General features: G+C 41.1%; 1 protein-coding gene across 2 annotated transcripts in view; it reads right to left on the bottom strand.

The window, feature by feature from the left end:
• Positions 1 to 26,161, bottom strand: part of PTPRR (protein tyrosine phosphatase receptor type R) — a 154,757-nt gene extending 128,596 nt beyond the window's left edge. For both annotated transcript variants that reach the window (XM_030003009.2, XM_030003010.2), the window contains exons 1-2: positions 26,019 to 26,161; positions 11,218 to 11,522 (exon numbers count right to left, since the gene is read on the bottom strand). In XM_030003009.2, the coding sequence (XP_029858869.1) occupies positions 11,218 to 11,522; positions 26,019 to 26,079 (366 nt within the window). In that variant the 5' untranslated portion in view covers positions 26,080 to 26,161. The remainder of the gene's footprint in view (positions 1 to 11,217; positions 11,523 to 26,018) is intronic.
• Positions 26,162 to 27,932: the final 1,771 nt, after the last annotated feature.

Genomic DNA, 27,932 nt, shown 5'->3' with positions numbered 1-27,932 from the left:
TATTACCTATTTCTAGAGGGGTCAGTTGCTGGGATTTTTCTTATAATTTTCTTCATCAACATTCAGTAGCTTTCCTGCTATTCCATTATCTGGGTGGTCTTTTAAATTTGCATTTTATGTTCCCTTGTTCTCCCAACTCCAGTCAATAGTCTCTTGTTCCAACCACAGAAGTATGTATACAGCATGCCAGAGAGGTGTTCCTACAGCTAATTATCACCTTCCCTCCTCCCACCCCAGCCTTTAACACAGTATTTCTATGACGGTCAATCTAGAAACACTTAAAACTAAGTTTATGTCACAGTAGGCAATGGACAAAGGGGAAAGGTCTTTAACTAGTGCAGCTATAGTTTAAACAGAAGAAAGTGGAAGAAAGGAAGTGAGTATTTTTAATATTCAAGTTAATTTCTATTGCCTGTATACACTTTTACTGTGGCTAATTAGGCAGAGCCACAGCACTCTGTAGCACCATTCCAGAGAAAGCCTATGAGAGAGGTTTTGGTGACAACGTCTGCTTCATGCTTATTTTTCATCATCACCTTAAGACAAGGAATATAATTTCTATACTGGTTTAGTTTTACTTTGCCTGAAGAATGCAAAGGCTCTAGGAGTGCAATATTTAAGGTCATTCTTCCACTAACCTAAAACATTTGTGTTTTAATGACCTGTCAGCTCAGAAGACTGCACTACTATAGAATTACATGGTACAGTACCTGAAATTAAACTGTTATAATGTGAAAGAATTTTTATTACATAAAATTGAAATATCGTCTCTATTTGTAAAGGTAAGCCTCCAGAGCTGTGTTCTTAATTAGACAATACATTATGTGTTGCACAAAGAAAGCATATCAGCAGCTCTAAGTGTTGCCAGAACACCACAGGACTGTAACAGAAGTGATCCTTATTTCTTTCAGTGCCTTTTCAAAAAGGAAACAAGATTACTAGTACAATTAGTACCAGCAAAAAGATGACCTCTTATCCTAAAAACACCAACAGGAAAATGGGCAAAAAATGAAACTGAATTCAATCAATGACATTGTGTAAATCAAGCAAAATTTACTTTAGCGTACTGTAAATGTAAAAATCTTGATTTATACTGTCATTGATTTCTATGCTACAGTGTATTACACAATGAGCATTCCCAAGGAGAATGCATATCCTCAGCCAAATCTGTACAAAGTAGGCATTCCACTATTATTCTCCAACAGTTAATAAAGGCTGAAATGTAAATCTGTTTCAATTCATGTTTAAATAAACATAGATATAGCAGTCAACCACTCTCCTGCACTATTCAATGCTATTATATTAGCACTCTTGATATATACCCCCAACACTTTTCATGATGCTTCTACCACATACTCAATTCAAAGCACTATATCCACTAAAAGTATTTTCCACCAGTTTATTGTGGTGCAGAGCCAAATAAGAATTAGCTCCATTACAAACTGTCAGTCATGACTGACCTTCAAAGGAAGGACAGCAGAACATTACTTAAATGCTTTTAGCAACAACAACAAAAGACACACAAAGACTTTGCACCTCTCTGCTTACCTCCCTGGGTTATCTCCCTTTCCATGAACCATTTTGATACTGAGGTGACTGAAAACACATCATTCAGTTGACAGCTATGCGATCACTTTCAAACTCCAATATCCTCCCAGCCTGTGCATTTCGTTTCAGAATTCAATATTTATTTTTTGCAAAAGAGATTCCAAAGTGCAGTAATACTTGATCTATGAAGCATTTTAAAAAGTCTGTTCAAAAGATCCTCTTCTGCTCCCTAATAATGTTTGTCTGATTCAAAATATCACTGTGTTTTAAAAATATCACGTTAATGTAGCGATGATATCAAAAAATATTATTTTTCTTTTTCAAAAGCAGTTTTTATAAGGCTTAATATTTAAGGGGTTACATACAAGAACACATTATGAACCATCTATTGAGGAACTTTATAGAAGCTGTCACTTTTCCTAACAATGATGTCAGAAGTGAAGAACCAAAAGGATTATTCCAGAGGCTGAACTGCCAGGTCCAACAAAACATTGACTGATAAAGAAACACATGCTGTCTTGCTGTCTTTTTATCTGAGTGCCCTTTATCTGCCTTTTAAATGTTACTGTAAGGGACTTGGGTTTTCACAAAGATAGCTCTCTGAGGGTGCTAAAAAAAAAAAAAAAAAAAAAAAAAAAAGAAGAAAAAGGGCTTCTTCAGTCTTTATTCCTGACCGTTATCAACACAACACATAGATTTCTTCTGATTTGTTTATTGGTGGGTCTCATGACCCCAGTAGGGCCATTTTGTTCATTTATGATTTTGGACGTCAAGCGTGTGTGATTCCAGTGATGGCACCTGGAACTCTGCGTGCCAGGAAACTTTTCCTTTTCCTTAGTCATATTCAGGCAGTAATGGGTTTCAGCTCACTTGTAAAAGGAAAACAGAACATTGATAGCAGTACAGCAATCTCCTGAACACCTGCTGAAATAGAAGCCTGTCTGTACTGTTCAGGGTAATGGAGTCAGTGCAGTTCCAGCTGGTAAGGAGTGCAAGGCTACCTGCAAAGCCGAATGCTGAAACACCCAAAGTGCAGTTTGGGCATTGTCATAAAGCCGAACAAAGAGCAGGGATAGAAAACCCACTGTTGTCTAAATCTCTGGGTCTTTTCTCCTGGAATTCAGTACAGCATGGCACAGAAATGGTAGAGAAGTCTTCTTCAATCACAGGAATAAATAGGGCCATGTAAGTAATAAGGAGGCAGCAGGGGGCTTGTTGATTTGTTTGTTTGTGGGTCTTTTCCCTGTTTTGGAGACCAAATCAAAACACATACAAGAAATTTGTACTGGATCAGCCCAAGATCAGCACTCCTCTGAATTTTCAGTTGGCTGAAACGATGTGTTTTGGGTCAAACAAATCATTTCATCTGTGAGTATGAGATAAGTGGTACTCTGTACCCTTTAGCTCAGTGACTAGATCATGTGAAATAAGAAAGACTCAGGTTCAGTTTTCTCCTCTACCCCCTTTAGAGCAAGGCTTTGAGCCAGGTCTCCCACATTTGGGCATACAGCCTTTCTCTCACATTTCAGTTCCCCTGCACCTCTGAGATATCTTGAAAATGCTCAAGCAGAAGTGAAGATCTTTGATTTGGCTGCAACTATGGCTGAATTCAATCCAATTTCATGGAAAATCTCTGTTTTGCAAAAAAATAAAAAAAATTAAAAAATTATCAATTAATAAAGATTTTCCTGGAGGACAAAACCCAACAACTTGAAGAATGGAAAAACATCGGCAGATTCCGGTCTGCTACACACAGGTATCTACTTTATAGCTGGGACTGGTGAGGAATATAGGAATGTACAGCTGAAAGAAGTACGGAACAGCCGACACTTACCTTCTTACAGATGAACTGCACAATGCTAACTGTCAATGAAACTTTAGGCTTTAGCTTAAAAACATATAACATGCCTGCTCCTGAAATCCAGTTTTCACTTAAACTGTGCAGCTTATGAAGAAAACTAAATTACTTCAAGAAACATCTTCCCTTCACTAAAAAATGCAGGAAAAGGAAAACTTTGTGACCAAAGAGGATCTAGGCAATTTGTGAAAGATATGACTAGCTTTTGTGCAAGTTTAGCATCCCACTGAATGTTACAGAAAATAACCCCAAAGTTGCCAGCAGTAAGCTAATCAATTAAAGCACTGGGCTACTGAATATCCCACTAACATTCTTTTAACATTTTGCAAGTCAGATGACAAAAAAGTGCCTTAAGGAGGTTTTAGTGCATGTTACAACCTAATGCAATCTTTCCTGTTTCCCACAAAGACTGACAGCAAACACAGTACTATGATAATGGTTCAGCATGCAATTATCCCTGCTGAAGTGCACAGAAGGAAGCAGAAAGCAAATGAGGCCAACTAATGCAGACTCTCTAGATTTCTTTGTGCAAACAAAATCTAGAATGACAGAGCTGTAGGCTACTAGGTCTATTGGCAAGGCTTACTGCAGATGTTATGTCTAGTACAATTACTTAAGAAAGGACTAAGATAATGGTGAGCATCAATCTCTTATTAGAAGGTGGACTTGAGTCTAGAAGCCAAATACTGTGAAGACCTGATGTCCGGGGTCATGATGTAAAGTGTAAAGGGACACAACAGTGATTATAACAATCACACTAAGGGTACTGACTGATATTGCCCACTGTTGTAATGTGTGACTAACATTTAGAGCTTGTTAGCAATTCAGCACTGTAATTATAATAAGGTCTTAAAACTTCACTGTCTATGAACATGGCACTTGTCCTCTGTTGTTCCAAGCACAAGACAAACACATGACCTGGAAATGGAGAGGGACACAGTTGATACCTTACTGGATTTTGAGATCTTACTCCTCAGAAGGCTCCTTTGAGAAGCACTGCAGAGACATGATTTATGCCTCCTCTGCCTGGCCCAGTGCCAGTCCCTCTCTTAGGCCGGCAATAACAGATGTTAAGTGACAAAAAGGGACATCTGACTTTTTGTTACGTTTCATAGACAGTTAGCTTGGCTGTTTGCCCCAGCACTGGTTGACCTGCCACTTTATGGACTACTTGTTCTCCTCACTCATAACATATTTTTTGCCTTTTGCTCACCCCATTTTGTAGCTTAATACACTTTCAAAAGTATTTTGACCACCTCTTCACACGGCCTACAGAGGGAGCGAGCTTCGGGAACTTTTACTGAACGGGAGCAGTAGGATACAGAGAGCCCTCCGAGTCATAGCACCAAGCTGCGTGTGGTCTTTCTGTGCCCGAGAAGGTAAATGGCCTTTGGATTCGGAACCTGACAGACTCGAGGCTGAGACCCCAGGTTCATGCTGTATTCAAAAAGCAGCTCCTTAGTCACTTCTATTATTACAACATAGTATAACTACATCTAGCTGTAGATAGAACTACATATACATACATCTACATCTATCCCAGTGATAATTAGGACTTTACTGTACAGGCTGTAATAGGAAGATAAAATTACCATTTTGAATAACTTCCAAACTAACTGTAGTGTAACGTATCACGCAACACATGATGGAAGGCAGACAGTGCATGAGCAATAACAAACCACTTGCTTCAGAAACCCTGCCTGTTCTGTTGGAAGAACATCCCCAGCCTTATCTATTCCTCTCCCCCTCCTCTCCCTTCCAAATGAAGAATGACTTTTGGTCTGTTGCCTAAAAGCAATCCTAAATTTCTGGTCTAATGGATCACTCTCAGCCATCAAAGTTTCTCACAGATTTCTATGCATTTTTATCAGACTGAGACAGAAACATTTAAATAGAACTTTACAGATTGTTCACCACAGCTTTACTGGGCCAGTTAACTGGGTGGATGCTGTGCCAGCAGACGCTGCCACAGTATCTGAAAGACAGAAAAGTTCCAAAGAGACAAAGAGAACTGAAGAAAAGGAAGAGACTTTATCTTATATCAAGGCAAGATATTCAACATCAGGGAAAAGACTAGTAAGAGATTATGGGAAAACAGTCAGTCAGTGGAGTGGACAGCTGGGGAAAGTTGGAACAGGTTACTAGTGAAAAAACATAAGAACATCTTCTCGGGATTCTCAGAAGGCCATTTACCTTCTGGTACACAGAAAGATCACACACAGCTTGGTGCTGTGACTCAGAAGGCTCTCTGTATCCTACTCCTCTAATTCAGTAGAACTCTATGACTTGAAAAAGAGGGCATCTTATATTACCAAAATACCAGTGAGAAAAAACATGCATTTTTCATTTAAAGAAAAGTAAAGAGCAAATTCCACAGACATTGTTCCATTTCTATGAAGAGAAAACTATATTAAATGTCTACACAAAAATGTACCTATAGGGAAAACAATTTTTTTGACTGGAAGGACTGGATGCCCCCACCTTTTTATCAAGCTCTCCTCATTCAGTTCTTCTTATGGCACTCTAACAAAGCCAGTCAGTAGACACAATTTCAGCATTCAGAAGAAAGGGTGTTTTGTAGTCTGGTTCCCTTTGGCTGATCTTTAAAAGGAAAAAAGCAAGTCTTGCACCAAAAGTAAGTCTTGAGTGGATACATGAAGGAGGAGAGAGTAGGACATCCTGTGTGATACTAGAGGAACTTAGAGATGCCATTCCATGCAGAAGCCATGGCTTCACAGAAAGTACAAAGAATTAGAAAAATAGACATTTCCAGCTGAAAAAAAAGTGGTAGGAATAATGAAATAAAATATAGGAACAAATAAGGTAGATGAGTTCTGGGCCTTCACACTGGTAATTAAACCTGATGCATCAGGAAATGGGGAACTGATGGAGGAATAAACTTATACGTGTAAGGCCATGTCAGTAACCAAGAAAAAGATGCATCTTTAAGTATGTAATATGAGCAAAGTTAGACAAGAGGATGTAGCAGTATTTGTGGGATGAATTTGACATAAGTGTAAAAGCAGTTCTGCTGCGGTTTCACAGCCTCATGGTTTTCAGCTACCCAAAGCCACCCAGAAGCAGCCCACCTACTTGAACTGTGCCTAGATTTGGAAAGGTTTTCCACATTATTTCAATATAAAATGTGTTGTTTAAGATGGGATCAGCTCCGGATTAAGATGGCACTAAATGTGCATGTCTGTGTGCATGTATGAATATATATAAATATGTACGTAGTCAGTGCGCAGTTGGTGCTTAAGAACCCACTATCATCAGTAGAAATCTTGCCACCACAGCCATTTGGGATTAGGGAGAGACTCAGCTCACCCTGAAGCAGACACCAAGGCTACGTTCTACTAGTAGGTTAAATGCATCTGGTACCGCTCTCTGGCAGTGAGAAAACTGATGTGGAAATAGCCCGTGTCAGCCCTAATCTCCAAAACAGGATGATCACATTGAGTCTGACTATTGAATATGGTCCCTCACCTGTATTAACTCCCTAATAATCCAGAAATTGTTTAGAAAAGTGCTAGATAGCTTAATAGACTACCAATAGGCTAGATTTCCACTGCCTATACTGAAGCCTGAATACCTAGTTCACATGTGGATTTCTACTTACAGATACATATATTCCTGTGCTTTACTCGTCTGCTGAATCCTCTCTCAAAGCAGTAGCACCTGAAGCTCTTCCTTGTGCTCTTCAGTGTGCTTGAAGGTAGATGGTTCAAACACTGGTGACAAAGTAAACGTAATGGTATGGCAGACCTATAGCTCTGAGGTGTTCAGCCTTACACAAAATGCCACGGTAAAGGCGAAGAGCAGCTCTGTATGGCTGGCTGTGAATCTTATGTCCTACTGACATTAGCTGAGAGAAACTCTAATTAAATCAACTCAGTTCAGTAACACTCATGTAAACCAAACAAAACTGAAGAGATGCATTGAATTTTAGGTTACTGCACAGTGCGGTGACCTTTCTAAGCAACAGAAGGACACATATTTTCACATTTATACAAGAAGGTGTATAGTAATAGCAAGGTGTGAAAGGGAAAGTCTTGATATATTGAGCAAGTTTATTACCTTTACATTTCTGAAACACTTCACAGGCTACAAGTGAAAAAAGCATCTGAGGAGCTTGGTCCAATCTTAGTACAACACACTTGTGTGCCTGAGAGATCCTCTGGACAGACCAAACTATATCAGGTTACAAGGGATGATGCTTTAGCACCTCCATGAGGTGATACTTTAGACCTAGTCTGAGCTGTAACCTTTACTACAAGTCCTTCTGCTTCTCTCTCAAGTTCAGCCCTAACTATATATATGAATGTATGTTTGGGTTTTTTAACAAGTGTGTTAGACAGGAACAGTTTTAATCATAAGTGGTTATCCACAGACTATTTCTACTTTCCATGTACTGCCTTGAGCCTGGTGGTGCTCAGATTCAGTATTGGAAAGACTTGGAATAAACAGAAATAAACATTTGGAGAACTTGTTCATTTCACTACTAACTCTCTAATATGTTCAATGAGTGTATAGTTTCTGCGATCCAAAATAAACCCATACAAATAGAAAACTCTCAAGCATTACAAAAAACTATGTAATTCCGTATGTTAACCAAGCAATTTTCAAATAAGTTGGTCTCACGTCATTTAGCCAGACAGCTAAACAGAACATATGGGTAAGCACTAAGGCAGTTACAGAACACTCAAAATGCTTCTAAGAGCTCTGGATTGTCCTCACTTCCCTCAACAAACAATGTGCATTGAACACACACACACACAAAAAAAACCCCAAAAAACCCCGACAGGAACTTAATACTAGGTAATGTGATGGAGAGCCTTCACTTACATAAAATTCGCCCCCAGAAAATAAATCCCTTCTCTTCCTCCCTTAGGCAAACAAGCACTACAATTCCCCCCATGTTCAGTAAAATTACTTCTTAACATGCATTCTTTATTGATAGTCACAAACCATCACTTTTTGACACAATACCTGCAGAATTCTTGGCTTCAGACCACTCTGCTGTGCATTGGCAACATTTTCCTCGTCAGATGGTCTAGTCGTTAGCACAAAATGTAACCTTATAATAGTTCTACATTAGGCATCCATTCACCCTACCTTTCCACCTCGATCATGGAGAAAATGGGCCTCAAGTCACTGAAATTAGATTGAATTCAGTTTCCTCCCCTCTGCAGAGCCGCAACACCGTTGATTTATTTTAAAAAATAACCCCCGTCGCTGGCTTTCATACTAAATCACAATCTGCGCTAGTCATGTAACTGGATTACAGGAAGCATTAACACTAGCAATTGCCCTTTCAAGTTGAGCAACCAACAACATTGCTAAAGGCTGGAACAAAAAGGGTCAGCCAGGGCAAAACAACAAATGTTGCCGCTTGCCCTATACAATAAAAATCAAAAAGGAGCAACAAGCAGTAAGTGCTAGTTCGAAACAAAGAGGGAGCGATATACGTGCATTCAAAACAGAACAGACTCCCTTCGCAATGACATTAACGTTACAATCGACTTCAGGTGACATTCAAGGGGGAGAAACAAAACGTTGAAGTGCAGAGACCTGGAAGGAGCAGGGCTGTGCTTGGATTATGGCAACCACCCTGCTGTGGGACAGCTGCCCTTTGGAGGAGGACACCTTCAACATTTCTTAGGGTGAGATTAGTCCAATGAGCTGTCTGACTCTCAGCACTTCAGCTTGAAAACATACGCTTCCCCAAAGGCTTCTTCTGGAAGGATGATATTAAAAACAAACCAAAAACACTGCCCTTCAACACATCCAGAGATAGCTGAAGATCCCAAGCAACAAACAGCTTTCATGTCATGATTAGCTCATGCTGTTATGCCCCCCCTTAAAGCACATATGGTTCTCAGCCAGAACAGAAGGCTTCAGAGCAGCAGCTCCATCCTAGAAACGCCGCAGCAAAGCTTCAGACCGAGGTCACTTAATGAGAACTTAATGTAGATTTAATAGATCTTTTTTTATCTGATTGCCAATTGAAAATCTGCCTCATTTAGCTTTTAATGCAGGCACAGAGCCAGTCAGCTAAAATCAGGGTAGCCCCAGAATATTTTGCGGTATTCTTCCATTGCAAGTTGAGGAATGCTGGGCTCCAAAAGCGTGCAAAGCTCTACTAAAATAACATGCCATAGGTAACGGTGTCATTTAATGAAAAAAATGAGGGGCCACGCTTATTCTGAGTTCCTTGCACTAGCAGAAAGGTTTCACCTTCACAGGAGGTGAAATAATGCTTGCTATGGAAAAAAGAGAGCAGGTACCTTTACTATGGAGTTGGCCCTGCTGGCTTAGGCTAGCTTGGGGCATAGGTGTATCCAGCTTGCTTGGCATCTCCTCCTCCTGATCAATACCATTCAGTATTGGGACTCTGTACAGCTGGCATGTCCCCAGTGAAGCAAGGCTGTCAGTACCTTATTTTGCTCTGATATGGACACTTACATACAACCGAATCTAGTCCACTGACTATGCTAGCCATCTAATCTCAAATTAGGAGGTCTTGTTCATGTAGGATGCAACAATTCCAGGGTACAGTTTTTTGAGCCTAGTTCCCCAATAGTATTTTTTAACTGTTAAAACTTTAATGTTAGACTAATAAAATTACAACCCTTTTTTTTTCCTAATTATTCTTTTCTGTGTCACTAGTCTTTATTGCATTTGGTGCATTCACAAGGGCAGATCTCTGGAGGTACAAAGAGTACAAGGAATTCATATGTGATTCTGAAACGCTTTGTGTGCTAACATGCCCTAGTGTTGCATGTTCTATCCTCTTCCTTGTTTGTAAAGGCCATTCTCTTTTAATCTAGCACCTTCTGTACAGAGTAATTTACAGAATTAGGCAAAGAGCTGCTGACTGTAATTAGTCACATTGTTTCCGTTTAATCTTTATTAGTTCACTCTAATGAGTACATGAGCCATTATGAATGGTTGTTCTTCCCTCCAAGAAGGAGAAGGATGAGCCCAACGCTCTTCTCCATAATCAAGCAGGGCTACCTGTGCACCAGGGTGAGGCAGAGCAGTGTCTGTGCAGAACATACACAGACTGTGCTGTGCTTTCCACAGAGGACAGCTCTACTGACAATATGCTGCTCCCCAGGCATGAAGGGTGAGGATGCAGCAGGGTGGCATCAGTACACAGTTCCACTGACATGCCCTCCACTGCAGGAGGGAACACTGCCATCACTTCTTTGAGAATGGGAAAGATCACACACACAGTTAACTGAGCGAGGAGGGTCCCAGCCCATGTGTCCCAGAAGAAGCGCATATGGTTTACACCAACAGAAACATAGTTCTTATTCTTCGCGAGAAAAAGGCTTGTTTTCAAACCGCTATATAAGCATAATGGTGGATTTACTCGAGAAATAGAAGTGAACAAAACCTTTGCGTCAGCCTTCTAAAATCTCCTTGCCTCTGTAGAATTGTTCCCTGAAGCACATTTTCTTGTGCCCTGTGCAGAATAAGTTTAAAACCCATCCAGCAAAAGCAGTGCAAACATCAATCAAGACAAGAGGATTAACAGCATTTGAGGCAAAGGTAAGTTCTTTACCTACAGAGAGGCTATATTCTGCACTGGTTCATCAGAGTGCTTGTTGATCATGCTGAGTCTATATGAATGCAAATTCCACTGAAGTGAAGAGATTCAAGACGTGTGGTCGTTATTTAGATTTAGATGATCAGCCAGGCAGTGGAATATGAACTTTGGATACCCCACATTACAATCTCTCTATATTTATCTACAGGCATCTTTATTCACAAAAAACCTCCAGAACCCAGAAAAAGGCACTTACCACAACAATCACATTCGTTGCAGGAATGGGGAGATTTTCCACTTCCAAATCTTGACCAGTCATAGCTAACAGATTGAGGGATGGGTCGTAGGCAGGTCTTGGGAAGGTTGATTTAACAATTATTGCAGGGTGCAACTTGCTTATTTTGGAGTGGGAAGAAGAATGGAAATTTTGTTTGGAATTCTTATAACTGTCTGTATCCAGACTTTTCTCCACACTCTGCACATGGTGATAAATAAACACAGGTTTTCCACTCTTTCGCTGATGAATTGCCAAAAAGTGGTCATTGTCTCCAGAAAAGCAGCCTGTAGAAAGAGAAGAATAAGTTTAGAATGTCTCTCTTCGATATTCTGTAGACGGCACCGGAAATCTGATGAGATCTTTAGGCTCTGCAAGATTTGGAAAGAATATTTGTGGAATACAAGAACTCCCTTAAAATTCCACAATGCAATTTATACAGCAATAGCTTAACAACACTACAAAGAGTTTACTAAGCAGGTGAAATGTATCACATTCTAAAACTTATTTTTACAGGGCTTTTAAAAATATTATTTATACTTTCAGCCAGGGTTACATTTCCAAAATGATGTGCAAGAACAGAGCACGAGCTAAGCCAAGTCCAACTTTTGTATCAGTATCAACTCCAATAGGAAAACACATGCAGTCCACTTTCTGATGTATTTAATCACCCAGTAATACCAAACATGAGAATTGCTGTGATCATCTTTTACATATGGGGACTGGAGGAGAAAAGGCCAAGAACCAGACCCAAAAATCAGACTTAAACATGTAAGAAAGAGAAGAAAGGTAAAGTTCAGATGCCTGAGTCCATAATCATAATTCTGCATTCCTTGTTCAGCTGCTTAAATCAGGAGGCCTTATAGTCCCTTGTGCCAACTCTTGTTATGACCCAACCTTCACTCAAGCATTGCCTGGCTAGCCAACAGAGCACCTGGCTCTCTGCAGAGGAGATACAGGTGTGTGGATTTAGCCATACCTTGCATACCTTGGTGTTGGGCACAAAGAACTCTTTTATGTTACATGGTTTTAATAAACTATGTATTAGTGAAAAATAGGTTTTCTTTGATAGTCAAAATACTTCCTAATGATGCCTTTATAAAAGGAACCAGAACTAAAGTTTTATTTGATTTTCTTTTTTTAAATGGATGAAATGTGGTGAATCTTTAGTACCTTTATGAAGAACAGAACAGCTACAACAGCCCAGTTCAGCTCTCAGCCTGGAAGACAGGCTGTCCCTCTGAGCAGAAAAATAGGCAAGGGTCAGCTCCTTCATAGATAAAAAGTAACTGAAGCTGCATTAGTCACCTCCTGGAAGAGCACTCTAAGAAACCCACTGTGGTACAAAAGGGACTTTGTGTTCTAAGAGAAGTGAACCCGGAGAGCTCGCTCTGATCAGCTTGGAATTGCCTCTTCAGAAACTGTTGGATTTAATGGCAATGTTGTATTTGTGTGCTGACTTTTAGTTTTAAAAAAAAATATAAAATCAATGTTATTGTAATTCTCATAATGAGCTGTGAAGAACAGCTCAGAACCAACATGTTTGAATTCAGGTCGAACAAGAAATCATTTTGTTCTATTCAGACTGATTTTTGCCTCTGATTTTTTTGCTTCTGTAAGCAAATCAAAATAATCAGTCATTTGCACAGCTCTACCCAGTGCCCTTAGGACGTTTCAGTGTAGGTAATTACATTCTGTTGACCTAATTTCCTCATGAAATTTCGGTTAGGAAAATCAAGGACAATACCTTATCTGTGCTACAGTATTGCTATGCATCATTGGGAAATGCTGCCAAAAGCGGGTCCATGTCAGTAGGTGGTGAAGCGATTCATAACATACGTGAGCAGAAAATCAGTAGGAAGAAGACAGAACACAGAATCCTGCATTTTGCAGTACACTTAGAGATCCTCATATTATAAAGTACGATGCTAAACCTAAGGCTACTCTTTTAAGTGGTAAAAACAAACACTGACAACTTCCTGGATGACCACTGAGGTCACACGAGTACAGCTGTTGTCACGTTTTGCTTGGGAAGATGACGGAGAGCAGGGGGTGGGGGAAAAAAGAGAAACTGCAGAGTAGAGTCTTAGAAATAGCTAAATTTCAAAGCTTAAGTTTGCTGGGATCTCATTAAGCTTCATGGGGGTTGGCTTCATTGATAAAATCCTGAGGGCTGGTCTTACCTAGCAATTTAGAGAGTTGTGTGAATGGCAAAATAAAAACAAAGAAACATCAGCACTTCTCATAGTCACCTACTTCTCACAGTCACCTCTTTGCTAGATTCATGTCTGTGTCTCCTTCACAGACAATCAGTATTCCAAAACTGGTCATAGATAATATACAGGAATGTAACTACACGTACATTTGGTGTCTGTGGTTCCTCTTTGCTTCCTTCATTCCTACTCCTTTGTTTCTGAGGGAATCAAAACTGCTGTGGTTCTCCTGGAATTGTTTATATTGCATTTCCTACCCACTTTAATATTCCAAATTCCCTTTTTATTTCATTTATTTTTACTGAAAGAAGGAGAAAAAATAATACAATTAAGTACTAGGCCAAATTCTTCACTGAATAATACCAAGGTAAATCCCAAGTATGACTTCAGAGTTAATCCTGACTGAATCCAGAGTAACACTGAAAAACTTGAACAGTTGTCTAATTTTTGATATAACAATAGTTAAAGGAACTCCCCTAAAAGTTTGCCTGCTCATGAATCTCAGTACTTTTTAACAGCAGTATCACCATTTCCCACTAAATCCCAGCAGGCTCGCTTCCATTAGAATGCTAAAAATCCCATCAGTAACACAGGTCCTTGCAGCGGATTTGATACATGGTCCATGGCAGCAGATTTTCTAGATGGACAACAAAACATATTTTGGTAATGGCCCATCCTGTAGAAATGAGAAATTAACAAGTCTAATTACACAACATACTCTTTGCACTCACACAAATCTATTTTTACCAGCTGAGAGTGCAGAAGTTCAAACATGTTCCAAGAAAATTACAAGGCTGAATTTGGGTTTCTGAGAAGTCCACATAGCCCCAGTAGCTTAAGTAGGTTACATGCATTCACAGTGCCCCATGTGAAAAACTTCATTGATCTTAGTAGACTTTGGCTCCCAGACTGCTATAGATGCCTCAGGTGACCCTAACAAGTGGGCCACCCTTGATACTACAGGGCAACCTAAAGCTTCCCCTTAATCTGACGAAGGGGGAAAATATTCCTTCTTGACCCCCAGGACTTCAGCTCTGAACACAACCAGTATGCACCAGTGAGACATTCAGAAAAGTAAGTCATTACAAACACCAGCACTTCTGCTACACATCACCTTTAAATATTGCCAGCCTCCAACCCTTAAGAGAGACAAGACTGGGTTTCCCATATCAAGTTCTGTACCTATACAGAAAAAGCAAATGCTCCTTTGTGGCCGCCAGGGAAACCATCAGAAGCTATCAAGAACTGAAGTATGAGAGCAAAAAATTTTGATTTTGGTGCCTTTTAAGCTTCAGATAGCCCAACATACACAGAAATTCAGAAAATGGGGCTTAGGACAAGGCTAAAAAAAAAGAATTCCTAGAGGTATCTCTTCCATAAACTCAGCAAACTTAATCCTAAAGTGAGTTTTAATATTCTGCTCACGCTACCCTGTTTGAACCCTACTTCAGAATGTAGAGTTATTCATGACTGACTTGTAATATTCACCCAGTGCCAATATCACCCTTTAACTAAAATAATTTTATTCCTTCTCCTAAAATTCCCTCCCCTGAAGTGTATTACAAAGAATTATAGTTTATTCTGCCTTGGCATTGAGGAGAACAGACTACATGTTCAGATTGTGATTTCATGCTACATCTTCCAATCTAAAGGACGCTGAGTCTTCACCTATTTCTCAGCTAAGTATAGCTATTTTTATGTCAGTGGAAAATGTTACTTCATTGTTTGTTCCAAAATGAACAATAATCAATGATTACTTTCAAATTCACATCAGAACTTCTCTTAGCAGCAGTTTTGCATCTACCTTTGCTCCTGGAAGACACCCTACCCTTCCTTCATGTAGACCATCATCTCATGTAATAACCATTCCTATTCCCTTTAGTAACAGATGCTGCACTCTGACTTCATACTGGCATGATTTGTTGACTCTGTCTTCCAGTTCTTCTGCCTGTACAATGTAGTGATTGGTCACCGCTCTTTTTCTTGGGCTTTGGCTCCTGATGAATATTGCTACTTCTTCCTCTGTTCTTTACCTACTGGCTGACTTTTTCTTCTTCCTTGCAACTCCTCACATGCTGCTGCTCCTTTTCCTTAGATTTTTTTTTTTAACAAGAAAGCCTGTCTTGATCTTGCTTTCATGTTCCTCCATGGTAACCCCCCTCTTTAATTTAGCTTCTCCTGTACAAGAGTATTGTCCTTCCTCAAAATCTCAGATTATCTTTAGTTGAATTTCCAGTCCCTGGAGTTTTGCTTCTAGAACCTCTACCAGCGGAAACACTTCATCTATTAAAGTATAACAAGAAGCTCCAGGGTGATGTAGAATGCATACTTTCTACATCTGAACATCTTCACTTCTTGTCCTAATTTCAGTTTTTCCACCATTGCCACCAGTTGTCATCTTTGTCTTCATCATCCTTCTTGAAAGGAAAATTGGAAAAATCCCTGTGAAACTCCCTGTTCTGCTAGTTCCAACTGTTTGGCTTGCTATATTCACCTGAACTATGTGTTAACCGTATTTTCTTAGTTGTCTGCAGAAACACACAAGATAAAACAATTTCTGTCCTGAATTAAAAAAAAAAAAAAATCCAATCTACAGAAGAATGATGGAGAAGGGGTCAGTAGAAGTCCATGTGAAATATCCATATGGTCCCAGTACATGGGAAGCACAAAATTTTCTTGTTACAACAGATGGGTAAATCACAAGAATGCTAGATAGCACACGCTGCTGAGCCCGTCTTGCACTACAAATTTGTATTACATATGCAGAAATGAAAGCCTATAATAAATAGTGAATCTGATGTGAAAGATGTTGTGGGCACTGACTTCCGAGTTGGCCTCTGCTCAACAGAGAAATCCCAAGATTTCTCTAGACTGTCTTGACTCCCTGAATAGTCTCAGACAGTTGACATTTTATTTTAAAGCAACCTGCCAGAAAATTATTAGACTCCCAATTCCCAAATACCTTAACTTTTGCTAAAATAGACAGATAAAAAACTTCAAGATAGTCAAGATCCATTAATAAGCCAGTAACACAGTAGCAGGGTTTTCTCTTTTCAAAACATAAAAATATCACAGCTTTACAGATTTTTTATCTCACATCCTCTAGAGCCAGAAACCAGAACTTTATTTGACTGGAAAAGGAGAGTCCCAGTGGGACATAACATTCTTTTCTAAACCTGATAGGGCCAAGATAATGGTGTCTAAAGTCTTGACGTGTGTCTGGAAAAACAATTTGAGGTCATTGTCTTAACTCTTATTATTTGGTTTAATCTGAACAAATTAGATTCATACTAAGGTATGTTCCTGAACATTCCCATTTTCTGTAATGAGAGGTATACCGTATATTTACTACTTGTAAGTAGTGCAGTCACCCCAAATCCATCAACAGAACTGCTGTGCTATACCTGATTAGTAAGTAAAATGCACATGTGAATACAGACACATAGCGCCTATGTTTCAAAACTCACAATTAATACTATAACTAGCACTATAACAACACTGAAGTCTCTTTATAGTTACAGATATCTTGGTATATTACACAGCTTGAGATTTTCATGCTAACAAGATGGAAATTGGAGGAAAAAAGGCAGAAAATGTAGAGTCATTTCATAAGGGAAAAACATGCTGAAACTTGACTGATTGGTTTCAAAGATAAATTTAACGCAAATGCAATCTGAGTTAACAGTACTTAATGCTGTTGCCAAATAATTTCTCATTTTCAGTAAAAAGACTTACTAACTTGGGTAATTAAATTTTGTACCCAGAGCTCCCCATGCTTTTTTAATTTCCACTTAGCTTGCTGTTCTGAAGGATGCTCTTTGTCCCATACAATCTTTCTTCACACCTTAAAAACCAGTGTCAGACTTTGGATAGGCTTGGTCTCCATCACCTCTTGCACAATAGAATCATAGAATCATTTAGGTTGGAAAAGACCTTCAAGATCATCGAGTTCAACCATCATCCATGCCCACTAAACCATGTTATGGAGTACCCCGTCTACATGCTTTTTGAATACCTCCAGGGATGGTGACTCAACCACTTCCCTGGGCAGCCTATTCCAATGTCTGAATGGTTCATCTCTTCTTGAACAGCCACCCAGAATCACGGTGAAAGGCAGGTCAACGTACTTATGCAGACCGTTGATCAATCCTCTCCAATAATGCCAATGTTCCTACAGCTAGGAGATTCATTGCCTGCCTCTTTTTAGTCCATTGAGATGGAAATGGACTCACACCCTGCAGAGCAGAGTTTACAGTTCTCTCTTGCCTATACAAGGGCCAAGTAGATGTTGGCTCAGAGGGAGGGGGGAAAAGAAATCTCTCTTAACATCTGTGCTAAAATTCTTAATGTCACGCTAGCCATTTATGAGCGTGGCTCTAACTCTCAGGAGTCCCGACTGGAAAGATGCTAAGGGAAATGTTAACTACTGGTAATTTCTAGACATAGGATAAACACTACTATAGGTTTAAAAGACTTCTGTCTTCTCTGGGCTCTGAAGGTTGTCCCTTCTGGTACAGGCAACAGGACCTTTCTTTGGCTAGGACTTTGAAAGATATAAAATCTATTGCTTTATTCCTATTTCATCTATCTTGCCAGGAAAAAAAAAAAACCAAACCCAACATATCAAGAGGAGTCAACATATCTGGTGGGAAATAAAAATGTTTTAAATGATGTTGAAAGCACAAATGAAAACAAAAGCTGTCTGGAGGCAATATGCCATGCATCTGTACCATCTAGTTAACAGTATGTCTTCCTGTCAGTGAAGTAGTACATCGATCAAGTCTAAATCTCATTAGGATAGGCTACGCAGTTTTAGCCAAACACAGACTACTGTTCAACTTCAGCAAGGTGGACCAAAAATTATTACCAATAAAATACAGTTAAACAGTGTCTAAAGTATGACTTCACCATTAGCTGTACAGCAGAACACACTTTCAAAAGCGCTCTTGTGAGGCAAACCACACAAACCCGAAAAGGAAGAATATGAATCCACTTGCTGGTTTGGTAGCACACGCATGAAGCAACACATTGGAAGTTTTGAAACTGACAAAAGAATTCATCTGGGAAAATACTTTCCCACGTATAACAGTCCTTGTAGCAGGGGGACTTGTGGGCTGTGACTGTTTCCATCATTCATCATCATTCAGAATTACGCCAAAACACAAAGCCTGATCAGATCCTTCCTTCACACCACAGCTTCCTCTTAAGACAAAACCTTTTAGAGCCATACAAATGAAGCTATTCCCTACCCAAAGTAGGCTGCTAGACCTAACGATCTTTCACTGGGCATGCTCCTGCATAGCTTCTCTCAGCCTCCTCCAGCTAGAAGAATTTCTCATCCCTGTTACATTCAAAGTCTTGTTCATGAACAAGGGTGAAGCACATCTTATACATGTAAGTAAAGCTGAGAGTTTATTGTTCATGTAATGAAAATCTTAACAGTCTAATTCAAGAAGCATCATTAGCCTAGATCTAACTTTTATAGAAAAACAAAGAATAATAATACAAAAAGTTACAATAATAGCAATAATACAATTAAAATTGTCTATCCCTTTCCCTGCTGTGCTGGTTTTGGCTCAGGTAGAGTTAATTTTCTTCATAGTAGCTAGTATGGGGCTATGTTTTGGATTTCTGCTGGAAACAGCATTGATAACACAGGGATGCTTTAGTTACTGCTGAGCAGGCAGTGCTTACACAGAGTCAAGGTCTTTTCTGCTTCTCCCCCCATCCCACCAGCGAGGAGGCTGGGGGGGGCACAAGGATTTGGGAGGGGACACAGCCGGGACAGCTGACCCCAACTGACCCAAGGGATACTCCAGACCATAGGACGTCATGCTCAGCATATAAAGCTGGGGGATGAAGAAGGAAAGGGGGGACATTGGGAGTGATGGTGTTTGTCTTCCCATGTCACCATTACGTGTGATGGAGCCCTGCTGTCCTGGAGATGGCTGAATACCTCCCTGCCCATGGGGAATGGGGAATGAATTCCTTGGTTTGCTTTGCTTGCATGCACGGCTTTTGCTTTACCTGTTAAACTGCCTTTAGCCCAACCCACGTGTTTTCTCACTTTTACCCTTCTGATTCTCTCCCCCATCCCACCAGGGGAGGAGCGAGCGATCGGCTCCGTGGGGCTTAACTGCTGGCTGCAGTTAAACCACGACACCTGGTGTTAACGTTCACCCTTCCACTGCTTCTCTGGTTCCTAAGGTCTGTGGTTTCACACTGGTGTTGGCAATGGAGGGATGTTATGAGGAGTTCTCAGCATCTGGAGTCCTTCGCCAGGAGGAATATGATGTTCATGCTGAGGGATTCTTCTTCCTCCTCTCTTCTTCCTTCCTCTTAGGGCCATATATATATATATATATATATATATATATATATATATTTGTTTGCTAACATGCATTTACACCTTTCTCTTTCTTCAATTGGTCTGCAGCTCCAGGTTACCTCTGAATTTACTATAAATGGTGCCATGTACATATGTTAGATACTATTTCTTCGTTCTCTCTGTTAACCTCTAAAAGCGTTTTCTCAAGCTCCAGCTCCGCATTTTTACCCATTACTGAGCTTTTTATAGCATGTGGTCTTCAGTGCCAAGCCTGTGCCCCATCTCTTGTCGTCCCACGCCTGCACTCCTCTACGCCGCATCCTGTGCCTCCACGCTCAGTGCCTCTGCTGTTCTACAAAGCCCGTGTTACTGCTACCTGTATAAACTAGAGCTGTACCATGCAAAGATAAACAACCTTAAAACAGCTATAGATGCTTAGTCAATTAGAGAAACTGCTGTCAGAGCTAAACCAAGTAAAACAGGCAGGCCAAGGAAAGTTTGGGCAGAGCAGGCCTCACAGGCTCCAGTCATGACGTGTTGCAAACTCCGTACAAAGCTTATGGCTTTGTTACTAGCAATGGCAACACCATATTACAGGGCTAAAAGGTCACAGTCCTTCATAGGAAGGGTTCTGCACTTTCCTAGCTAAGTCCAGTAATCAAAAGGTCAGGCCTTTTGCAGCAGAGGAACAGTACCCATGACAAGTCAAAATTCAGAGCAAGAAACGTACACCAGAGCTAAGCAAGCAAAGAACAGGACAATTGTAAAAATTTGGAAAAAATATTTTGATTTGCCCTTAAAGAAACTGTTCAGAACTTTTGACCAAGACAAAAAATTCAGACAAAATCAATTTGTACAAAATGCGTGTATAAGTATGTGTGCAGGTGTATATACAATTCGGTTTTGTGTGTGTGTTTGTGTATGTAACAGCGAGCAAGGGCACGCACACGTGTGAGAGCACATGAGTACCACACGAGAGGGAGGCAGCACACACAAGAGAGGGAGAGGGAGAGAGAGATGATTGCAAGGAATTTTTCTCCTTTTCTAATAAGCAATCTGCTGAAAATAGGAACAACTGCAAATTCATTTTTGCTGAATTTGTCCTTTTCAGTAGGAAAAAAAAAAAATGCCCTGGCCAAAAATATCCACAGCTACAGTGAATTTGAATTAAGCACTAGTAGTATCTTTTTCAAAAAGACACTTTGCATCTCGTTTTATAGGCCTGCTGCCTGATATGTCAATAATGCAACTGGATACCACAGACCATGATTTCACTAGGTCTACTCATGTGAATTAAGAGATGAGCCATTGGTCCCAAAGGCACTTAAGTGTTCTGCCATACTTATGCCCTGGCACTAATGTACTGTATAGTCTCACATCAGACTTTTTTTCTCCAGAAGGTGGGAGAAAGTGCTGCATCAATTTGCTAATTTTGTCATTACTGTCATTTTCCAAATAAAGGTTGTGGCTAAATTCTGCTCTGCATAACGTGGATGTAAATATATAGTATCTCCACGAAATATATAGTATCTCCAGGGAAATCAGAAGCTAGTAACGAAGGGAAGTGAGGTTCAGTCTTAAAGTTTTGGCTGGGGTTTTTTGCAGTAATACTGCTCTAGGATATCACATTGAGGATTTCTGAACAGATCTTACTAAGCTTCTCCAAGTACTTATTCCAACACCATGCTGAAAATCCTCCAGGACAATGACTGTGCTTTATGGAGTAAGAGTCCTACGCCTCCTTCTAGTCCCCCACATCAAGCCTCATAACATCCCCATGGGGGGGACCACCACCAAACACGGCCACCCACTGTTATCTCATTAGCCTCCTTCTAGAGAGACGCATTCCCCCAAGAGCACATTTCATGGTTTTTCAGCAAGTCTCCTGCTTCACTCTCCAGAGGAGCTGAAACCAGCCTTTGCTGTCTAAGATGCTTCAGTCTTTTCATAATACAACAAATGAAATTAGGCAGGGATTCCAAGATCACAAACCTCAGTAATTTCCTAATGGATGTACTGAACATAAATCTCTCGTAGAAGATGATATCTTTCAAAATTATGAATAGCAAGAATTTCCACATGTAAAAACATGACAAGAGTCTCTTTTCCAACTGAATACTTCCTCAAAAATATGAAGTCAGATACTGAATTATGAAACTATTTCTCCCCAGCAGAACCTTTAAAGAGACAAATGACTACCCTCTGATTATCCACGAGTCTACTAATAAAAGGCACAAATGTCTATTCTAGTAAAAACACCCACTCATGGCCAGCAATATGTTTTCTAAAGAAGGCAATTATAAGTACCAGCTTCATTTAGATTATGTTAGTGTAACAAAGCAGAATTCCAATACATTTTTAAATCAATAGCTCCTTCACACTCACTCTAGATGTATTTAGAAGCTAGCACTATTCACTCATTAGCATGAGGTTACTGAAATGGATCTGATTGCGACTGCATTTTGTGCAGATCTCACCTCAACCCTAGAAGTACAGACCCCAGATTTTCTTATTTCTGTGACAGAGCTTGTGCATTTCACAGAAAATAGGCCCCCCAAACACTTAAGTAAAACCTGCAGTCCACTCAAGTCATTTCGAACCATGAGAATAACACACAGTGCATGTTTGACCAGGAAAGCTGAAGTACTAGTTTCTGCGCAGCAGAACTAGTAAAATCACTCTTTGGTAATAATTAACTGAGAACCAGTCTAGCATATTTATAACATATGTTTCTACACCTAGTGCATTCTACCCAAAGGAGTGTTAGTCTCTGGTCAAAGAAATTTCAGTTTTGATATAAGCAATCCTCATGTTATTACAGCATTGCCCCAAGAAGATAAAATGCCACTATTTCCTACCCTGAATTTCACCTGATGGGCTTGGGGAATGGATCCATCAAGAGGTTGAGACAAGGTTCTACATGCTTCCTTTTGGCTAGTAGGGAAGTATTGGTCCTTAAGGTTGGACTTAAGGTTTTCAATGCATCCCTTCACTGATGAAAAGAGTAATAAACAGGTAACAGGAGCCCTTAGCAGCTAGTGTAAGGCCTTTGCTCAAGAAACCATGGCTTGGATGACCTGACCAAATCTTCAGTTGTTAACTCTTTGCCTTTCCAGGACCAGGGTTTGTTCATCTTAAAAGCAAATTCTGCAAAAGTACTCTCTTAAAGAGGTATTTTTAACATAAGGCAGGTGTTGGGTTGACCTGGTGTTTGTTAACTAAGTAAGTTTTTTTTCTAGTCTAGTTGATCTTCCTAGCCTATTTCTTGTGACTGTGTATTTAATTAATCATATATTTTAATCCTGTTCACGAAATTTGTTAAAAAAGAAAATGAGGTGAGAAATAGTTAATTAATTGAGTAATCTGGATGACTCAAATGGCTCTCTAATTACAAGTTAGTCTAACGCATCACTTTGTGGTTTTGCTACCACCTGCTATTCTTTTACAAGGAAACAATGCTTCCTAGTCATCTTGGGAGACAGTAGTTTTTTATTGCAAGAACATGTATTAGATCATACCTACTAAAAACTAGTATAACCTGCGCTGTCGTGCACTCTCTCATGCAATGCATAATGTAAGTTGAAGGTTCATGCTGACCTGTAATCAGTTGCTGCAGATTTAGGTCTTCATCCAACAGCAAGCTCTATATAGGTTGATTACTTCACCTGCTGCACTCAGCAGAAGGGCCTAATTCTGTTTTCAGAGATGCACACACAAGTGTCTTTGATTTCAGTAAGCAATGTATGGGTATACTGACAGCACAACTGGATTTAATTTTCTGTTTACACAGCTGTCATGCTTTATTGGAATTAGTATCTAAATCAACTTAGTAAAACAGTACCTTTTTAAGCACATGAAAATTCCTGATTACATTTTTTACAAGAATATTTTCCATTTTTTGTGTGAATACATATGTGTCTACTGTAACACAACCGTAGTAGAATTGTCTTTCCATAGGAGATCAGATTTGCTATATGACATGCATTATTTTTCCTTTACAAAGCACTATTTAAACACATTAGAGAATTAATTCTTTTTGCTGTAGCATTAGCTCAAGTAAATGTAGACTTATGTTTTCTCTAAAATCTATTATCACCAACTGATATCAAGGGAGATTTTGTTAATGTCTGCTGACTGTCTTTAGCATTCCCTGGAAACAGGCTTCATATAAATTCAGCCTCAGAACAAAAAAGCCAAGCAGTTTCCATCACATTACAAAAAAATTGACATGCAGGGTATAATTTGTGACCTAGCACTAGTGGCAAGTGGAATGCGTTTTGTGATTCCACATGAACCAAAGCTGAAAAATCACTGTCAATAATTCATAAGTTTAGCCTGTACATAAAAGATGTCCACAGTGGTAGCCTGTGTAAGACCATATTTTCTACTTGCATCAGATGAAACAGAGAAACCTTAGCAGTTTAAGCTTGCTATGTTATTTGACCATTGTGACATCTTTGATGACTTCCAACAAGAGCAAGTTTTATGCAGCCCTGCCTTAGAGGAAGCCCAGCTCTTGCGCTCAGTGGGAGCCGTGCCCAATATGCAAAGATTGAATTCAGCTCCTGTCCATCCTCCCTGGTGCCTCCTCTGAAACAATTATTTTCCAAGATTGCCCAGGGAACAAAGTAGCACCATATAAACATCTATTTTACTCTCTTTTTCTCATGATTAGAGACATTTTCATAATAAAGGCCAAGCTTTGTTTGCAAGCATTCCCAGGAACTTAATGAAACAAGTAAAACTTAGTAAGGAAAGTAAATGGCTTACTGGCAGGATATAAACCCAGTTTCCATTAGTAGGATAGAAAAATGAAGCACATGGAAACTAATGCAAAGTCCACTATTAATAGAGGATACATTGAGAACAGAAGGCACGTTATGTCAAATAGAGGCTGTACACTAATTTTGTACAGATGATCCTTTTAATACATGTTGTAAAAGAACAATCTAAAAGCAGCTTAAGGCTTTTATTAAAATGGATCACGAAATGCTCACTATCTTTCAGTCAATAATCTCTTGCACATATGAATATAAGGCATAGCAGCATGAGCTTCCTAACTATAGATATACAGGAAAGAGGCTCCTGAGATTTTATGAAGTGTAGCCTAATATTCCAGGGCAATAAAATACCAATAAGCGAGGCAAACCACTTCTCCTGACAACTGCAAACAAAAGAATGCAGTGCCTGCTTCCCGATGTATCCATATAAAAAACTATTTTCATAACATAGCTTATTTTTTTGCAGGGGGGAGGCGGCATACGTGTTCGTGCACTGCTTCCACATTAAGAGAGACATGAAGTTCAACTGTTACTTTTAATGATTCTGCAAGAAAACAATGCAAATTAGTTGCATCTTAAAAATCTCTCCTAAAAACAACATTCCCAGGAGCAAAAGAATCAGTGCCTGGTCATTTAATTGCCATTCTTAATTAAACTTCAGTGAAGTTAAAAGCAGGGTGCAACAGCCGTTTACTACTTCAGAAGTAGCTATGCTTGCCATAAATGATAAAACAGAGAAGCTCTTCAACTTTACTAATCGAGAACTTAATACAATTATACAGTTACCGCAGATTTGATTTCCGTCCTAAGAGTATATATGTTTAAGTCTGCACAGGAGAGAGAGAGGCTCTGAACAAGAAGCAGTTTTTCACGATTTAAAAGAAGCCCGAGGTTTACGCCAGCAATATAAGCTAGGACTATCAGAACGAAACCGGCGGTGGAACTTCATGTACGTACTAGGGCGCTCATCGCTCACCACATTTCTGAATGAGGCACACGTTTTGCTAGCAAAGCAGAGAGAGGATTTATTATCCCCGCTACAGCCGAAACGCCTGCTGTCGCAGCTGAAATTTCCCTTCCTAAAAACCCTGCTGCCACGAGCAAACACAAGTAGCAACGCCCCCCCCAACCCCCGCCCCGAGTAAGAAAAATAATTTTTTTTTTTTTTTTTTTTTGGAAAAAAAGAAGGAAAAGGGATAAAGAGCCACGATTTTTTCTTCCGCTGCCCCAGCCCCCGGCCAGCTCCACGCGGTCTCCGCGGCCGGTGGCGGCCGCTCCGCGGGGCGCGCAGCGCGGGGCTCTCCCGCCGCCCGCTGTCCGCGGTGCTGAAAGGCGCCCGCGCCGCCCGGGGCCGAGCCCGCCGCCGCCGCCGCCGCCACAACAGGTGCGCCGGCGGGCTCAAACCGGTGCCCGCCGCCTCCCCCCCGTCCCACCGTCCGGCCCCCGGCCGCCCCCGCTGACCTGAGGCGCGGAGCTGGAGCAGGAGGCACAGCGCCCGGAGACACGCGGCCGCCCGCCGCATGGTGCGAGCCGCGCTGAGGCGAGGCGAGGTGAGGCGAGGCGAGGCGGGCAGCCCCGCGCCACCGCCTCCCGCTTCCCCCCCCCCCCCCGCCCGCCCCCGTCAGTGAGCATGCCTGGGAGCGGGCTGCGCATGCGCAGCGCCGCGCGGGCGGGAGGGCGGTTGAGGCGGGCGGGTGCCCTCAGCTGCCTCCTCGGCGCGGGGTGAGGCGAGGGGCGAGTCCGGGCGGCGGGAAGCGGCGGTGACTGGGTCTGGGGTCGGTTCCTCCACCGGGAGATGGGGTTGTGGAAGGGTCGCGGGGAACGGAAGTGTCCGGGGATGTGAGGCGAAGGGAGAGATCTCCGGTTCCAGCCGCACGTACGGGCAGGAGGCGGGGGGGGGGGGGGGGGGGGGGGGGGGTTTCTCCCTCAGTCCCGGCTGAAGCAGCGAAGCGGTGGGGTTTGCAGTCTCCCCAGTCTTGCAGGGCTGATGGGGCTCCTCTGGGGAGATCTGGCGTGCCTGGGAGGGCTTTGACGGTGTGTGGTTCTGCGCTTGCAGCCGGGGCAGTCCTCCCCTTCGATATGTTGTGAAACACGTTGTGTTGTAAAATAAGCAGTTAGCAAAAACTGCGTGATGGGAACCACGGCTGATACGGAAATGAAGTAACATTTGCTTGGGATCTGGTGAACTCCAGGCAGTGGTTCAGACCAGACTGATGCAACACCTTACTCGCGAGACACTTAGGAATTTTGATTACGTGGCTATCAGAGACCAACATAAAAAGGCCAAACATGAAACAGCCCTGTAACAAGATCATTTTCTGAAGTTGAGTTTAATTGATCACAAGAGTCACTGGAGGCTAACCTTGAGAAGAAGCGGCAGATGTGTCACCCGGCAAGTGATCTGTCTACAGCCTACTGCTGGATGTGGCAAGCAGTGTACGCGCACGGTCAGGGCTGCGGCTGAAATGATGCGTCCTAAGTAGAAAATAACAAAGGAGATTAACAGAGCTTGCTTGCTTCTAACTGGCTTTAAATGAACCTGCGTGCAGAAATTTTTCTTCATATGAAGATGGGAAGCGCTGCACGGGGCCTGATATCTAGATGCGATTGCATGTGTGACTGTACGTATGCAAATGAGCTTCCTTTGCCAGCCCCCGCTCGGCTGTTCACATGCGTATAGACACTTAGGTCATTCGCTTGACAGCAACGTAAGTGAAAAAAGGCTCGGGTCGGAAGACAGCACTCGATCTCGAGCTCTGCCTGAGACAGGGAATTAAAATGATCAAGGGGATTTTTGGGCAAGGAGTGGTATTTGAGCCGTCATCTCAGCAATATCTTTTGTAGGTATTTTGCTTCAGATGCCCCGCTAAGTAGTGAGATTTCTGCTGCTCCCTCTACTGAAATGATAATTTGCTGGGGGTATATACAAATTGCAGCGTGTCCTGTTCCAGTTTAATCCTATTAGTTCTGACTAGTAGAAATAAAAGCTAAAAGAAGTGAAAGAAAAAAGTCTTATCTGTGCGGTGCACCCCACTTGTGCCCCCACAACTGCAGTTCCTATGTGCCCAGGCCTCAGAGGTATACATATAGGAAAAGCAAGTAGGGGGCTATACTTACTTCCCTCAGTGAGTTGTGCAGTGCAAATTACAATTTAGCAACTCCTAGGGAAAGACAAAACAAAAATTTACTTACAGTACTCTGATGTTTTGTTATTGTCCACAAGTCATCACCCTTGTGTGTTCTAGGTAAGGATTTAGGGTCAAATATGTCAACAGGATAACTCCACTGAAGCTAATGGTATTGATTTGTCCCCATGTGGTTACAGATGAGGCAGCTGTGGTTTCATATGACTGAGCACTGGAGCAATATCTACTC

The sequence above is a fragment of the Aquila chrysaetos genome, chromosome 26 (assembly GCF_900496995.4).
Source record: "Aquila chrysaetos chrysaetos chromosome 26, bAquChr1.4, whole genome shotgun sequence".
Lineage (NCBI taxonomy): Eukaryota > Metazoa > Chordata > Aves > Accipitriformes > Accipitridae > Aquila > Aquila chrysaetos.
The sequence above is the reverse complement of the archived record's forward strand: the minus strand, read 5'-3'. Positions and strand labels throughout refer to the sequence as shown.